This window comes from Macaca nemestrina, chromosome 5 (assembly GCF_043159975.1).
Source record: "Macaca nemestrina isolate mMacNem1 chromosome 5, mMacNem.hap1, whole genome shotgun sequence".
In the NCBI taxonomy this organism is placed as follows: Eukaryota; Metazoa; Chordata; class Mammalia; order Primates; family Cercopithecidae; genus Macaca; species Macaca nemestrina.
The window spans coordinates 87,426,832-87,444,629 of NC_092129.1; the positions used below are offsets into that span (position 1 = coordinate 87,426,832).

The 17,798-nt window shown below is 35.5% G+C and overlaps 1 protein-coding gene across 3 annotated transcripts in view; it reads left to right on the plus strand.

Annotated features, from left to right (window-relative positions):
- Positions 1-17,585, plus strand: part of LOC105499047 (F-box and leucine rich repeat protein 4) — a 96,949-nt gene extending 79,364 nt beyond the window's left edge. For all 3 annotated transcript variants that reach the window (XM_011771448.3, XM_011771446.2, XM_011771447.3), the window contains one exon: positions 710-17,585. In XM_011771448.3, the coding sequence (XP_011769750.2) occupies positions 710-873 (164 nt within the window). In that variant the 3' untranslated portion in view covers positions 874-17,585. The remainder of the gene's footprint in view (positions 1-709) is intronic.
- The last annotated feature ends 213 nt before the right edge of the window (positions 17,586-17,798 follow it).

Sequence of the window (17,798 nt, forward strand, 5' to 3'; positions counted from 1 at the left end):
AGAGTGAGAATTTACGTGAGCTGTGCTCTCTATTTTTATTAAGGAGAGAAAAGAAATTGATTCATTTGTATAATGAATTCAAGCTAGTTTTTTTTTTAAGTTTCTTAATTAAAATTCTTGATTAAGGAATATTATGAAATCTTTATCCCTGATAATTCTAGTGTTTAGGAATAGTTCTACCCCATGCAGATCTATTGAAAATCTTTTCCAACTGTGGGATTTTTTGTATCCCTACTGCGTTCATCAGAAAGGAACCCTATGTAATTTTGTTACTTCTTACTTTTAGCCAGGGGTGCTAGCAGTGTCACAGTAGTTATCATTGTGCACACAATTGATACTTTGTAAAGTCACATCGCACTTGCACATTTTACATCAAATGCATGGTGAAAACCATTTTGAACTGGGGTGACAGAAATAGGAAAGTCTGGAGGAGCTGATTTGAAGGGGTAGGAGGTAGGAATGAAGATAGTGGGTAGGATATTGGCAAGATTCAGGTCCTAGATGCTAAATTGGCTGGAAAATTCAACTTTTACTTTTTTTAACAAAATCATTTCAATATGAAGTTATGTTTGAAAAAATGATTTTAATTTGTAAAGGGTTATTTCAGGTTCATTACAAACAATAAATCATGAATGGATTAATTGTTAGCACTTTATATAAATGTTATATTTAAGGTGTTCTTTTGTTTTGTTTTGTTTTCCTTAAATAGGAACAAGAATGGTAAGTCCGGCATCCTTAAGAAAACTCCTGGAATCTTGTAAAGATCTTTCTTTACTTGATGTGTCCTTCTGTTCGCAGATTGATAACAGAGCTGTGCTAGAACTGAATGCAAGCTTTCCAAAAGTGTTCATAAAAAAGAGCTTTACTCAGTGACTTAATATATGTTCTGTAATAAAATTAATGTGCTTTGGTGGGGTTTATTTTGGGATTGGTTTTGGGTTTTGGTTTTAGTTGTTTTAATGGTAAGAATTAAGATATTTGTAGATTTTAAAGAAAAATATGAAATGGACTGTCCATTAAATCAAGTAAAAATGTGCACAAATGTTTTCATAAAATATTACAAGCACTTCTCTTCAAGAATATGTGAGTGGATGATATTTTTACCTTATGTTAATCAGTGATATGCTGTAGTCAATAATATGATTGATAAAAGAATAACATGGAAACATGCTAACTTATTTTCAAAGGAACACTAAGCAATAAAGTATCATGGTATTTATGCAAAAAAAAAAAGTAATTTTTTACACCTCCATGTAAAGATGTCTTATTAAGCCTGTGACCTGGCAAGTGTTTTGTTCAGTATGTACAAAATGGTCAGAGCTAGTTGGAGAAAGAGACCTGCTTTTCCAGCTGTTTGGTTATTTCTTTGAATTAATTGTTCAACTGGAAAATCTGTAGTTTTTCTAGCCAGATGTGGTGGCACACACTTGTAGTCCTAGTGGCACAGGAGGTGGAGGCAGGAGGATTACTTGAGATGGGATTTTGAGACTCTAGTGTACTTACGACTACACCTGTGAACAGCCACTGCACTCCAACCTGGGCAATGTAGCAAGTCCCTTTCTCTTAAAGAAAATTGTAGTGTTTCCACTTTTCTTCTGATATTTTTGTCTATTTCACTACTGGATAATGCCAATATAAAAATTTTGGTATAATCAAGAATAAGAGGTAAACTACTAAATAAAAAAGCTTTCCAACTGCTATAAGCAGATGCCTTAACATTTTGCAAAAGGTAAAGTTTTGAGGTTTCTGAATATATGTGGATTTTCTTTATATATTAAAAAAATCATAAATGTGGATATATATATATATAATTATACAAATTATACAAAAACATACATTGTTTTGTTAAAAAATTAATTCTGCTACTGAGAAAGTAGAAAATATTTTGTGGCACAAAAAGGCACAGCTGTTTTGAACAGAAAACTAATATTAACTGTAGTATAACGAAATTCATTGTCCTACTCAGTGCAAAACGGTTATATTCCAGCATCCGCACACCCTAGGGTGATCCTGTAGAACTGTGGTAATACTGTAGCCACTAAAATAGCCGTTAATGTGGCTATTTTATTAATTTTAATTGAATTCAAGTAGGACTTCACTGTTTCAGTTGCACTAGCTACATGTCAAGTGTTCAGTAGTCATATGAGGATAATGCTTCCTTTGTGCCTGGCCCTGTTTCTTGTGCTTTGCATTTACTAATTCAATTCTCACAACAACCCTGTAAGATAAATGCCATTACTAACCCCCATTTACAGATGAGGAAACTGAGGCAAAAAAAGATTGAAGAATTTACTCATGATCCTAAAGCTGCTAATGGCAGAGCCAACATATAAACCCAGGCCATCTGGCTTCTGAGGCATTGCATTCAACCTGTGCTTTTAAATGTTCAGGGTAGCTTCTGGCTCTAGGGCAGAGGTCAGGAAACTTTTTCTATAAAGGGCCAGATAGTAAATATTTTAGGCTTTGTGGGCTAAGAGGTAAAACTGAGATTGTTATGTAGGTACTTAAATAACTGGAGAGAAATAACATTTGCACAAAAATTTTATTGACAAAATTCAAAACAATAATTGAGAACTATCTTTTTGTAATATGGGTTTACCAATGAAAATAATTTATTTAGGGGGAGGATCAAAGTTAATGTTTCGTGTCATTAAAGTTGATTATAAGTACTTACTTGCTAATGCTGATCTGTAATAAGATTTTACGTATCTTACTTCTGAATATAATTTTTGTTGAGCATATTCATCACTTCGAAGGTAACTTCTTTGGATATTTTCCTTTTAGCATGTTATTATATTGCAGCTTAATCACTTCCAATTGAAGATTAGGTAGGAGCTTCTCAACTGCACTGGGTTAAATCGATTTTGAAAAATGGAAATTTCCTTTGCACTTGCAAACTCCAAACTCCAAATGGGAACTATAGTGTGAGCTACAAATTTGTGTGAGAATGGAGATCCCACTTTGTTGTCTTACCTTTTGATAGCACAGGAAATGTGTAAAGCAGCTTGTTGTTACTTGTAATTCAAATAGTGTTGTCATCAAAATGACTTTTGTTGACATGTTTCACATGTAAACACTTGTTTTGCCTTGTAATTTTGGCTTGAATTCATTTCAAAATTTTATTAAGTCCTGAGCAAAAGCTAAATTCCAAAGCCATTCAGTGTTCCATAATAGTGGTTGAGGACATGTCTTCTTTTTCAGAAAAATGTCAATATCAACCCTGCACGTAAAAGCTCATAATAGAACTAACACTATTATGCCAGTGTGGTTGGGCAAATTGGAACATTCATCTTCTGTATCTGACAAAAGATAACTGAACCATTGGTGTTTAATCTGTCAGAAACTATGAGAGCAAATGAAGTTCACCATTGATACTAGTAGTTCAATAATACAAAGTTGAGTCAAATATATCCCACAAAGTACCTGCTGATGAATAATACAGTAAATAACCATAGATTTTAAATACCTTCTTACCTTTTCACTGGCTTAAAAAATTTGACAAACTTAAATCTTTTTGCTTCACACATTTTAGCACCACCAGTTGTAACACATCTTAGCAGATTCTACTTCAGGTTGCATGAAGTTTGTGTTTTCTTCTTAGAAAATATTCATGCTTGTAATTGTTCCACACAGATAATTTATAGAGACTAATTTCAGTCACTTCAACATTGGCATTGACTTATCAAATAAGCAATAACTAGGCAGTATCAGTAACATCTGTTGACTCATCAAGAGCCAAGGAAAACCACTCAGGGTCATTTGCCTTTTTTATTGACTGTTGATGTTGTTCCCAGTGTTCTCAATTCTTAAAGCAACCATTCTTGCCAAAAGGCTAATTTAATAGTCTTAAGCAAGATTACTTTGGGCACGTTCCTTCAGCTGATGGAATCAAACACAATTTAGTCATCGTTAGTAAAATGTTTTCCTTGCTTGGTTAACAACTGAATCACTTTGGCTGCGACTTTATCTTCATTTTTGATTTTTTTTTTTTTTTCTGAGACTGAATCTTGTTCTGTTGCCCAGGCTGTAGCGCAGTGGCATGATCTCAGCTCACTGCAACCTCCACCCTGCAGGTTCAAGTGATTCTCCTGCCTCAGCCTCCCAAGTAGCTGAGATTACAGGCACAAGCCACCACGCCTAGCTAATTTTTGTGTTTTTAGTAGAGATGGGGTTTTACCATGTTGTCCAGGCTGGTCTTGAACTCCTGACCTCAAGTGATCCACCCACCTCGGCCTCCCAAAGTGCTTGGATTATAGGCATGAACCACCGCCCCTGACTGCACTATATAGTATTCTTTAAGAACAGCTCTAATGACATTGCATATTAAACATCATACTCTGACGTGTCATCTGATTTTTAAAAATCCATATACTAATGTGCCTTAAAAATGTCACTTCAAGTCTACTTTTCTTTTTTTCTCTTGTTTTGATGTTATGGGTAAGCACTAGTAATAAATTTAAAAATATTGTGGTATGACAATATATGTAGCACTCAAAATGTTGGTAACTGCATTACTGCAATTTTTAGTGTGCCAAGGAGCAGTGCAAAATGATGACAGCACCACATAAGCCTCTTTTGCACTTATTCAACTCTGCCATTCTATTGTGAAAGCAATCATAGACAATACCTAAACGAATGAGTGTGGCCGTGTTCCGATAAAATTTCATGAGCACTGAAAGTTGAATTTTACATAATTCCTTGTGTTACAAAATACTACTCTGTTAGCCATTAGATTTTTTTCAGCCATTAGAAAATGTAAAACTATTCTTATGAGCTGGCTGGATTTGGCCTGTGGACCAAATCTGTGACCCCTATTCCAGAGTATTTTTGAGTCAGTTAATCCATGCTTGCCAGTTCCAAATTTTATAAACCACATTCAAACCTGTTAATCCGCTGTTACCTTTCTCATTTTGCCGTTTAGGTTTTAAAATGAAGAGCAGTGTTTTGTTAGAAAAAACAAAGTGTTTACCATAACAAGAAAGATATGTAGACAAGAAAGATATTTATGTAGACTCTCTGTTCATTAAATTTTGAAGCCAGATGATGCATTGTTAGTTTTGACAACTGACTTAAATTTTTGTATAATTATTTATCTTTGCATTTTGCTCAGGTAAATTATCTTCCCAGAGTCTAAAAATAAAGATATCCCTGATCCTGTTTAAAAACATAAATAATCCTCTCAATGTAAATTGTTTTGAAATAAGATCTTAAAAGTACAAAATGTAGACAATTAATATTCAGGTGCTTAATTTTGAGCCAATATGTAGAAAAGAAAAACTAATTTCTCTGTGGCAGTATTTTTATTTTTTGGCATTTCCCAGGAATTAACTGAAGACTAAAGACTCATATGTGCAAGTGTAATGACACTAACCAAAGAGTCAGTAAAAATTACACTTGGCTACCACATATGTATGTATATATGTATGTATGTATGTGTGTGTATTACATATGTGAGACAGGGTCTCTATTGCCCCAGGCTGGAGTGCAGTGGCATGATCTCAGCTTACTGCAGCCTCAATCTCCCAGGCTGAAGCAATCCTCCCACCTCGGCCTCCCGAGTACCTGGGACTACAGACACCACCACGCCTGGCTAATTTTTAAATTTTTTATAGAGACACAGTCTTGCCATGTTGCCTGTGTTGGTCTTGAACTCCTGAGCTCAAGTAATTGTCCCACCTTGGCCTCCTGTAGTGCTGGAATTACAGGCATAAGCCACTGTGTCCGGCCGCATGTATGTTAATAGTGAATGTTTGGCTTTTCATTTGTTTCTTTCAGCTAGTAAAGGATACCTGTTACAGACACATCAAAAATTTCACTTTCAAAGTCATTTTTGACACATCAGTGCTGCATCTACTTTTCTCCCTTTAGCTCATTTGATATTGATACTTCCGAGAAACTTTATAACTACCCTTAAAATCTTGTCAGTGACCATTAACTGCCAATCATCACCTCATTTCCTTTTATTGACAACATACTACTAGAAGCCTAGGCTGTGAGTATAAAACCATAGCTGTTAGAGTGATTTTTTGGCAATAGCCCACATTCTGTTAAGAGTCATTTGCTTTAATCAAAGATCATGATTTTATTTTATTTTTTTTATAAGTAGGGATGGGGCCAAGATTACTCCTCTGGCACAGCAGTAAGTGTACTCAAGGTCTGTGCCTGTAAGCTTGAGTATTTGGCTTAAATTTTGTACATATAAATACTGTTAAAGGTATATTTGACTACATTTTGAAAGGAAAAAGGTAGTCCTGCTAAAATTGACATTTAGGGATATTTTAATCTATGTATTTGGTAAAGTAATTAGTGAAGTATTAGTTATAAAAATTTTAAGGAAAACATTTAAAAGCACAATAGTCATATCAGATAGAGTAGAATATACCAAAGATAAAACAAGTCTCTGTTACAAATTAAGTTGTCTGTACAGACAACTGAGATATTTTAATTTTATTTACATAAAAATGCTATTCAATATCTAATGATTTCTGTTGTTTGTATTCTGTACTTTAGAGTAGTAAAATAAGTTTGAGTATCTCTTTAGTTCACTTTCAAAATTGATCATTTCAGGACACCGCTGAACATAACGGAAGGTTTGGGAAAATAGGTTTGTGTCACAGCCCCTATGAAATTATCAGCCTAGATGAGGAGCCATCGCCTGTGTACAGAACTCTTAACAATCCATCCACATGCTGTGAAATGACATCAATTTGGGTGCATTTTAAACCCTGAGATTACAGGAGTCTGCAACTACATTCTAAACTGAGTTCACACTGTTATTTATTTCTACCTTCTCAATCATTCCTCCAAATTAAGATTTACTTAAAAGTTTGATTTGCTACTTAAACGAAAATTTGATACAGCGTTTTCCTCCTTTTACTCCCAGAGCATCATGTATTGGCCTTTTGTAGAAACCAATCCCTTCATTACTATAATTCTTCTGTTGTTCCACAGTTCTTAGCCCCAAACTACTTTTGGTGAGCTAGGATGGAATGAATGACACTGTTTAGTCAATATATATTGACAACAAAAATACATTGATAGCTTTGAGCTAGGCACAGATTGAGGTAAGGGTGCTGGGTATAGAAAAGGCATACAAACAACCACAGTACAATTTCCCAAAATGGTTATGTATCAAGACATTTAGGTTTCTTTACTGCTGAACTTCAGGGACTTTAAAAGGCTAATGGACAGACACTGTGAAGGTGAGTTAAGATTTGTACTGTTTGCCAGACTTCTGTGAATACCTATCAACTTCTCTTAGAAATTAGTTTTTCAGAGCACAGTTTGGAAAATGCCACTAACAGCATTGTAGGATGTATTATGAAAAGTATTCACTAAGGTCACTTTTAACCTTCTCATTAAAGATTATGCATTGTAATTTTGTTTCTTTTAAAAGTATTTTTTATTAGAGGAATCCTTGGAAGTTACTAATATTTTGGTGATGTGATTTTAAAAATATTTTTGAGCGTGATTACTTTTTATTTTGACCCATAATTTCTAAGTCCATTTTTTATTAATGTATTATAGTTTTAGAACATTCATTTACTTCTAGTATCATAAAATTCTGTGAAATACAACTCGTAGTCTAGTAATTGGGAATACCTTAAGGGCCTGCTGTTCCAGTTGATGATTTTAATTTGAATATTTGTATGTAGGATTTAACTGTCAAGTGCTTTAATTAATATTTACATGTTGTGCTGGTCCATAAACTATTTTAACCATCCATTATATAGTAATAGAAAAAAGTAGAAATTTTAGATTAACTTCTGATAAGTGACTATTTTAAAAATGTTTATGTAACTTTTGTAAAAAAGTATAGTAAAAATTCATTGCTAGCATCTGTTTTGCTGAAGTCTGAGAATGAAGGAAAAGGGGTAGTTTATCATGAGAATCATTTCTTTACAAATAAATACTTTAAATGTGAACCCTATTATATGTATAGTCATACATATGTATACATACATGTATATATACACACCTACATATACTTATTTCAGCTTCTCCAGTAAATATATGCTAATTTTGTTAAACTTTTTTTTTTAGTGGGAAGTTATATTTCTGCAACGCTTTCTATAGCATATTTATAAATTGCTGCTAAGATTACAACAACCAAGGCAAGAGAATTGTTAATACTAACATAAATTCTGACACACCATTCTTCTTACTTGATATGTTTTTTGCTGACAGATACCCCAAATAGAGTCAATATTGTTGAAGCCCTAGTAACTTCATTTGAAAGTCATAAAAATAACTCCATCCAGTAAAATCTAAAATAAATGTTCTTAAGTCCTAATAATCAGAAATATTTGTCAAATTGAAAGAATTTACAAGATGTGTCCCTATTATATGTTATCTTCACTGTCAGCAGGGTATGTCTGGACATGTGCACAGAAAAGAGAAACACGTAGATTGAGGACTGTTCTGCCTTTGTCTTTCAAAGTGCCTTCCGCTTTACGATCTATATACACTCCTTGCAAAATCAAGAGTCTTTTTCATTTCCTGCTTTAGGTGCATCCATTTTACCAGGGCCTAGAGTATGAATGGAGAGTGCTCCTGGAGCATCATCAGGCCACGTTCCTCAGTGCCTTCAGCCCTTATAAACCTGTGTAGCAAGCCACTAGCTTCAGTTCTCCATAACCTTAAGTCTCCCCTCATAAACATCTGGGCGATTAAAAAAATATTTTAAACATTAAAATACCAAGTGTCAAAGAAGGGGAATTTCTTAAGCCTAGTGGTACACTGATAAGTGGTTAGCTACCAACTCTTGGGAGAAAAAAAAGCTCCAATTTGTAGTGCTTCCCAATTTTTGTCATGTAATACTCCCATCTGGCTGATTTCAGGCTATCAATGTGAAGTCACTTAATGCTGAGTTGGAATGAGACACACATACTTTGCTCTTTTGAGATGATATGAACTGGCTCCAGATCCCCTCTGCCAGATAAAGTTATTAAACATTGATCCCATAATTTCTGAAAAATAGTCATAATAAGCTATAGCATTACGTGTAGTTAAATGATCCTTCAAAATCTATGAAATTCCTATTTGCCATCAAATACATTACAAGAATAAAATTAAAAGAAATGTTCTAAACAATAATAATCTAGGAAAATTAAGCATATAAAAGCTTTGAAAAATTTTATAAGCAAATTATTTTGCTGATGTAAATCTGACATAAATCATATAAATTGATAAGAGCATTGTGTGTTTATGGGATTATATTTTTTTTAAAGAGTTTCCCTGTATTTCCATGGCTTTGAAAATTATATCCCCAGATAAATTGTGGCATTTCCTTTGTGCATGTTGGTGCAATTTTACATTATGAAATTGTCGTGTAGATTCATTACACCTATTTTCCAAACAAAAATGACCATAATTCAGATATGAACCTATCATATACCAAGCTCTAAACCGTATAAAAACATTCTATCACTAATGTATTTGCAGGCACATTAATAAGATATTTACCCATTTTGTAACAAAGATTCTTGGTCAGAAAACCTCGGAATTTTTACTTTTGATAATCTGTCTGTTTCAGGTACCAGACTTGATCCAGATTTGGGAGCTTGTATGTATTAGCTTTTATTAGAGTACAATGGGTAACAGACTACCTCCATTGTTTCAGTAGCTTTCAACAACATGTATTTTTCATTGTGTGGCTTGTTGGCTGCTGTGGGTTAATTGCTGTGGCTGCACTTCAGGATGTGATTCAGGTTCAGGTTTACTCTATTCAGGCCCCAGGCTGAAAGAGAAGGCCCTACCTGGGATGTGCCCTTCTAGTGGCAGAGGGCATTAAAGCAAGAGAACTGGCAGCATTGTGAAATGCACTGAAAAGTTCATCAAGTCTGTTTGCATTGTGTTGACCAAGCAAGTCACGTGGCTAAACCCAGTCATTGGTCAGCAAAGCTGCTCTTCCTATAGGGAACCATTGTAAGTCACATCCAAAGGTTTTGGGAACAAATAATTCTGAATAATAATACCCGAGGTACTACAGTGTACTACAGATATTTCAGCTCTTTAAGTAGCCAAAATATCTCAATATAAAACAAAATAAGATCTTAATTTTTTAAAAAGAAGTATAATATTGAATACACTGGTTTAGGTTCAGAATTTTTAGAAAGATCCTCACTCTTTTTAAGATTTTACCCAAATAATCACCTAATTCCATGGGAAATAAAAAATAGGATAAACTAATAGAAATATTTCCGAAACGAGTCGTGAGGAATCCATAATCAACTGTGCTACCTTTTGACTATTTGAGTCTCAACTTCCTCATCTGTAAACTAAGCAAGTTGTTCCAAAAGGTTCCTAAGGTCGTTCTCAGTGTAAAGGTCTCATTCTAATGCTTTTTTATTGTCACCTAATTAACAAAGCATATCCTGCAATTTTTATTATAGTTTAACTCAGTTTTTTTTAGAAGTATGGCAGAGCAGTAAAACTTTAATTTTCTTTTATTTGTATCCCTCTATTCAAAAATGGATTTGAGATAAAGTAATAGGATATGATCTTCTTTGTTTTTACTTAGTATTCAAGTAGCAGAACCTAGCTTTAAAATAGTCAAGTCACTAAAATTCTCTTGCTTTACCATAGAGTCACTGATTTAAACATGTATATGTAAGAATCATCTGGAAGCTTGTTTAAAATGTAAATTTCGAGTCCACAAACCCCTGGAGATTCTGATACTACAAAGCCAGAAAACTACATTTTTAACAAGTACCCCAGGTTTCCGAAGTAACCTAAGCAGTACAAACCCTATAAATTATTTTGGTGATAATAGGGAAAAAAAAACCTTTCACATGCTGGGATACTACATACTTAGTATAATAATTTAAAATTAATTATTAATACCATGTGTCTCATTATTTGGTGTTTGTATTTTATCTTTATGAATTAATTTTTGTCACTACATTTAGTGTATTGGACTATACACTAGTCCAATGCTATAAATTGTCACTGTAAGTGATGGTATTATTTTCATATATAAAGTTTAGAAATGTAGAAACCAAAATACCTTAATGTTCCTTTGAAATGAAAGTGCTTTGATTAGTATTAGCATTCCCCAGAAACATACAGGGTAGGTCAATCTCAGAATGAAATACTATGAAATGAGAACTACTGTTGAATTAGTGCATCCAATCTCTTTGCTTCTTCCTTGTTTCCTTACAATCTAGTCCTCCTTTTAAAACATAGTCAGATAATGTCATTTCTGTGCCTAAAACCCTTCAGAATAAAAACCAAAGCCCTTTATCTTTGCTACCTTTGAAACCTTATGTCCCCAGCTCCTTCCCCTACTCCCATCCCCACCCCCAGCTCTCTGCACCCTGCTCCTTGCTGAAATACTCCACTTAAAGTGCTCTTCCCTATGTATCTTCAGCCCTCCAGGTCTCACTTTCTTCAGGTCTCTGCTCAAATATTGCCTATGCACAGAGGCCTTTATTGACCACCCAAACTAAAACAGCATATTCCCCTCTCCTCATCAATCATTAGCCCTTATAACTTGCTATAGTTTTATTTATAGCACTTTTGACTATTTGACATGTATTCATTTGTATCCACTCCTCTATAATTTTAAGTTCTTCAAGCACAAGTACTTTGTCTTGGCACTGCTATATTGCTAGGACTTAGAATAGTATCTGGCACATAGTAGGTGCTCAGTAAATAATTGTTTGACAAATACTGGTGATTACCCACAGCTTGGCCTGTCTCCAGTATAAGGCAAGGCTATTAAAATCCAAGTTTAATAAAGTAGGCAATGTTTTTAAAGGCAGTTTTATTTTCTCTTAATTTCCCATCTATTTGAAAGTCATTTTAATTTAAAATACTTTCAGAATTATCATCCCTTTTGCAAACTCTGTTCTTCCCATCTTTTTCTTGTCTGTTTTTCAGATATATGAGATAATTTATTTTGAATTATGGCAATTGAAAGTTGATGTTTAATTTCAACAGGATTTAATTACTTAATTGAAATATGAAACTCCAACTGTGAATTCAATGTTGGGGAATGCACCAGATTTACCTTCCCATAAGCACTTGACTTTCATGGGATACATATATGGGAAAGGTGTATGAATGGCTAATAACATTCAGAATTTCCTCTGAAAACTAGAAATCTTGATTAAAAAACTGACTAAAAGAATAATTTGGCCAGGTGCAGTGGCTCATGCCTGTAATCCCAGCACTTTGGGAGCCTGAGGGGGGCAGATCGCTTGAGCCCAGGAGTTCAAGACCTGGCTGGGCAACATGGTGAAACCCTGTCTGTACAAAAAAATACAAAAATTAGCTGGGCATGATGGCACACACCTGTGATCCCAGCTATTTGGGAGGCTGAGATGGGAGGATGGCTTGAGCCAGAAGGCAGAACTTGCAGTGAGATCACACCACTGCATTCAAGCCTGGGTGACAGAGCGAGACCCTGTCTCAAAAAAAAAAAAAAAAAAAAAAAAAAAAAATCTGGTGCATGCGCTCTAACACAATATACGCACTGGTAGAGGTTATTATGCCATAAAGATATTCCTGTCTGTAACAAAACCAAGGTTCTTTAGACCAGAGGTTCAAAGGACTTTGAATATTGAAGGGAAAAAAGTAGCTGTTGTATTAAATATTTTTAGTAAAATAAGATTGAACCAGATTAAAACTGTCCACTTTTTAGGACATTTCTCCCTCTGTGGCCCAGACTTTTCTGTTTATTACTTTACACCTGCTCTAGTGCTTGGAAATGCCCATGTGTCTGTACACTGTCAAGTGACCTACAGATCTGCTTGGGCTAATGCTCAAGTAACACCTGTCTTAAGAACTTAAGCTCAGCACCAAACAGTTGAGTAGTGGACCCAGCAGTTTCTCCAAATGATATACAGCTTTAGAGTCCAATGAGGTCCGGCTATGGAATCTCCTATGTTTAGCACACAGAAAAGTCAGTTCCCTGAAAATATGATAGTTCTTGTGTCATTTTATTACCAGTAGACATACCCTAAATTATCCGTAAGATTCCAGCTTTTATGCAATCATACCTAGTGGCAGGTTCATTACATTGGACCGCTTCCATCATAGAAGGGGCATCATTTTCTTCTTTCTGGGATAAACACTTCAGATATGGATTTGCCTTCCCTGCACACAGTGCTTCTGCCAAAACTACCATCTGTGGACTTATGAAATGCCTTATCTGCCATCATAGTATTCCATAAAGCATTACTTCTGATCAAACAAGGCTCATGAAATTCAGTGGTCTTACCATGTTCTGCACCATCCTGAAGCAGCTGGCTTGATAGAATGGTGGAATGGCCTTTTGAAGGTCAGTTACAGTGCCAGCTAGGTGACAATACTTTGCAGGACTGGAGCAAGGTTCTCTGGGAAGCTGGGTATGTTCTGAATCTGTGTCAATATATGGTCCCATCTCTCCCATAGCTAGGATACACAGGTCCAGGAATCAAGGGGGGGAAATGGAAGTAGCACTGCTCACTTTTACTTCTAGTGACCCATTAGCAAAATTTTTGCTTTCTATGACCTTATACTCTGCTGGCCTGGAGGTCTTATTTTTAAAAGGAGGACAGCTTCTACCAGGAGGAACAACAATTATTCCGTTGAATTGGAAATCAAAACTGCCACCTGGCCCCTTGAGGTTCCTTATGCCTTTGAGTCAACAGACAAAAAAGGTAGTTATGATGTTGGCTGGGGTGATTGATCCTGATTACCAAGGGGCAACTGGAATGCTAATGGAAGGAAGGAAGCATATGTCTGGAAGATCCCTTAGGGCTGGCTCTTAATATTACCATGCTCTGTGATTACGGTCAATAGAAACACAAAACAACCCAATCTAGCGATACTAATATCCCAGACTCTTCAGGAATAAAGATTTGGGCCACCCAAGCAGGTTAAGAACTATAACCAGCTGAGATGCTTGCTGAAGGCAATGGGAATGGGTAGTGGAATAAGGTAGTTATGAATTCTAGCTATGACTACATGACCAGTTACAGAAATGAGGACTGTAACTGTCTTGTGTATTTCCTCATACTGTTTTGAATATGTGTATGTGTAGCAAACATCTGTGTTTTCTTTCCCCTGTTATCTCCTTATCATGTAACATAAGATGTATTGACTTTATATCATAGTATTTAAGTAGTGTTAACTTTATAGTATTTAGGTTATGGGATATGGAGGAGAAGAGAAAACATCATCCAGGGACTTTGCATCCTTTTCTGAGGAAAGGCTGTATTTTTGGTTGTACATAGGATTGTTTTATCATTTTAGGTGGAAGTATGATGATGTAGTTTGGATGTTTGTCTCCACCTAAATCTCATGGTGAATTGTAATCCTCAGTGCTGGAGGTGGAGCCTGGTGGGAGGTGTTTGGGTCATGGAGGCAGATCCCTCATGGCTTGGCACTGTCTTCATGATAGTGAGTGAGTTCTCACGAGATCTGGTCGTTTAAAAGTATGTGACACCTCTCCTACCCCACCTCTCTCTCTATCTTGCTCCTGCTTTTGCCCTGTGAAGTGCCTGCTCCTGCTTTGCCTTCCATCATGAGTAAAAGCTCCCTGAGGCCTCACCAGAAGCCCAGTGATGTTAGTGCCATGCTTGTACAGCCTGCAGAACTGTGAGCCAGTTAAACCTCTTTTCTTTATAAATTATTCAGTCTCCGGTAGTTCTTTATAGAAACACAAGAACAGCCTAATACATATGACTTTGTTATTGTCTTTATATGATGATTAAGTGTGGTTCAAGGAGACGCATATGGGTGCCAACTTGGCAGGGACTGGACTTGTGATGGTTAATTTCATCTGTCAACTTGGCTGGACCATAGGATGCGCAGATAATTAGTCAAACATTATTCTGGGTGTTTCTGTGAGAGTATTTTGGGTGAGAGTATTTTGGATGAGAGTAACATTTAAATTGGTGGACTTTGAGTAAAGCAGATTGCCCTCCATAATGTTGGTGGGCCTCATTTAATCATTTGAAGGCCTGCAGAGAACAAAAAGACTGCCCTCCCTAATGCAAGACAGAATTTCTCCATCAGCCTGCCTTTGGACTTCACTGCAATCTTGACTCTTCCTGGTTCTACCACAGACTGCCTTCACAAATTGGAACACTGGCTCTCCAGCCTGCTGGCCTTCAGACTGGAACTTCAGAGCATCAGCTTTCCTGGGTCTCCAGCCCACCAGCCTTCCCTGAAGATTTTGTACTTGCCAGCGTTCATAATCACAGGAGCCAATTCCTATAATAAGTCTCTTTCTCTGTATATACACATTCTGTTGGTTCTGAATAACTAATATTCTTCCCAATAAAGCCAAAAACGCTAGTGACCTACAATTATATACAGGAAAAGAAAGATATTTTATTAACTGGATTCAAAACATTTTACAGGTTCTAAAGTCCATGACAGACAATTACTCAGAGCTAACAGAAGTTTGCACTATATATACTTTATCTGAGAGATCTAGTCATTCATTGGATGTTAAGTGTGTAGACTTTTCTACTAGCATACTCTTGCCTACCTTACAAACATCGACTTAATCTTTTTAATAAACACCATTTTTTGTAGGACTTTTGCTTAAGAATATTTAAGTTAAATATTTTATCACTGCGTTTTAAAAAATTCTGTAAGCTAACATAACACTGATACACAATGAAATCTACTTTCAACTTTCATTTATTACCAATAATGGTGATTTAGTTTCTTTTTTAATAAAATGTTTTTTGATGCATCCAGCACTACCTAATATATGTAAGCTGAATACAAGCTAGGAAGCAAAATAAAAATCAGATTAAGTATTTTGCTACTACATTCGTTAAATCAATTATGATACTGGGCTACAGAATAAAATTACAAAATTATGGAATATGGTTTGAAAATCTCAAACTTTTGTGAGATATTGAGGCTCTGTAGAACAGTTCACAAAACAAAATGCAAGAAATTATGTATAGTATTCGTAGGCTTCTTATAAGAAAAAAAGCAATTTTTGAAGTTCCTTCAAGGACAAAAGATAATGGATGTTTTTATAGTTTGCATCTGGACTAACTCTATTGGCATCATTAGTGGTAATGTATTCCAGAAGCCATTTAATGTAATTATGCAGATAATATTTTTTTCATTAAGAATGTTGTGGAATTTCAAATAACATTTTTAAGATGAAATATTTTACTTTTTTAAGAGCAGTTTTCTCAAAAGATCTATTACCTATATAGAAAGAAATAGGAAAACTGTAGGTTAAAGACTACCAAAAATCCTCACTTTTGTAACTCACCTACATATTGGTACAACCAATAAGTTGCTAAGTCAAGATAGAAAGGAAAAAGTTCCTTCACTTTTATGTCTTAGCCTAGAGATGTTTAAAATATAAGCATTATTATATTAAAAGTACATTGATTATATGGACATGATTTTTAATTCCTTTTTTTTTTTTTTTTTTTTCTATTCAGCCACCTTTTAACCTTTCTTGAACCTCCATCCTGACTTTCTTTGGAAAAACACCACTCTCAGACTCTCAGGACATGTGGTTTGGGTGGAGCTATTTCCTTGGTTTTAAAGATTGATATATGATGTGGAAACTGGGCAATCAAAGCACCTCCCCACTTCCACACTCTGCCCCTTGTACTTGCATGCACGCGCGCACACATGCACATGCACACACACACTCAATAAAGTTTTCTGGGCTTGGGTGGCTGGGACTTCTGGTAGTACCAAATAGATGCCTAACATACTACCAAGCTTTCTAGACATCAGAATGAGTTCACATGCCAGGAAAGGAAGACAACCAGACTCAGTCCTGATAATCTAGTTTGTCCTCAGGGATAGAGCCACTGCAGAAGTTGCATGATCTAATAAATCTTTGTTTGAGTTTTTTTGTTTGTTAAGTCTATGTTAGTTTCAGTTGTTTGCAAATGAAAGAGTCCTAATAGTCATACACTACTATTTTTTAAAAATATATTCTTACAAGCAACTCTTTCTCCTACCCATTTCTTAAAAAGGACAATATCCCTTTGTCATTTCCAGTTCTCCACAGAAAGTATCATCCTACTTCTTCCTGCTAAATATCACTTTCTCATATTAATAAACACTGCAAAATCATTTTCTTCTATTACCCCTCGTAGGTTTGAATTCTTTTCCAACTAAGGATTTAAATTGAGTCAGCTTGCACCTAATATTCACCTGCCTCTGTTCTTCTAGAGGTTGGTATGAATTTATGGTCTTGGGTTATAAATTCTTCGTGGCACTTATAAGTAAGATTGATATTTGAGTAGTTCAGGGTTTCCCACACACTTAGCAATAAGTGTCAAGCAGTATCATTTGGACTGGTTAGTTGAAAATTGTATCTAGTGTAAAGTCCTTCACTCACATTTGACATACCTCAGAGGATTGTAAGTTGGGCAGGAATGGCACCTCAAGAAACTTTAAATGTTCAGTTTTACCCTGATGCAGAACAGGTAAGATTTTTTTCTTTGTGAAAATTTTCCTATAACTTGACCTCACAGTGCAAATATGCTAAACTTACAACACAAACCCATTCTCATATCACTCTTTCAGTTATTTGTTGCTGTAGTGTAACCCTTCAAAATGTATGTCTTAAAGCAATAAAGATTAATTATTTCTCACGATTCTGTGGACTGTTTGGGCAATTCTGTTCTCTGGAAATGGGTATGTGTTTGTGTTGTGTTGGTATGTATTATGTATCTGAGCTCACTTGGGGCTTCATTCAGCTAGCTGATTGGCTGGGTTTGGGGTCAGCTGGGTTGTTTGCTGGGTACCTCGTTTCTCCTCTCAGCACTTCCAAGACTGCAAAAATAGAAGTTACAAGGTCTCTTAAAACT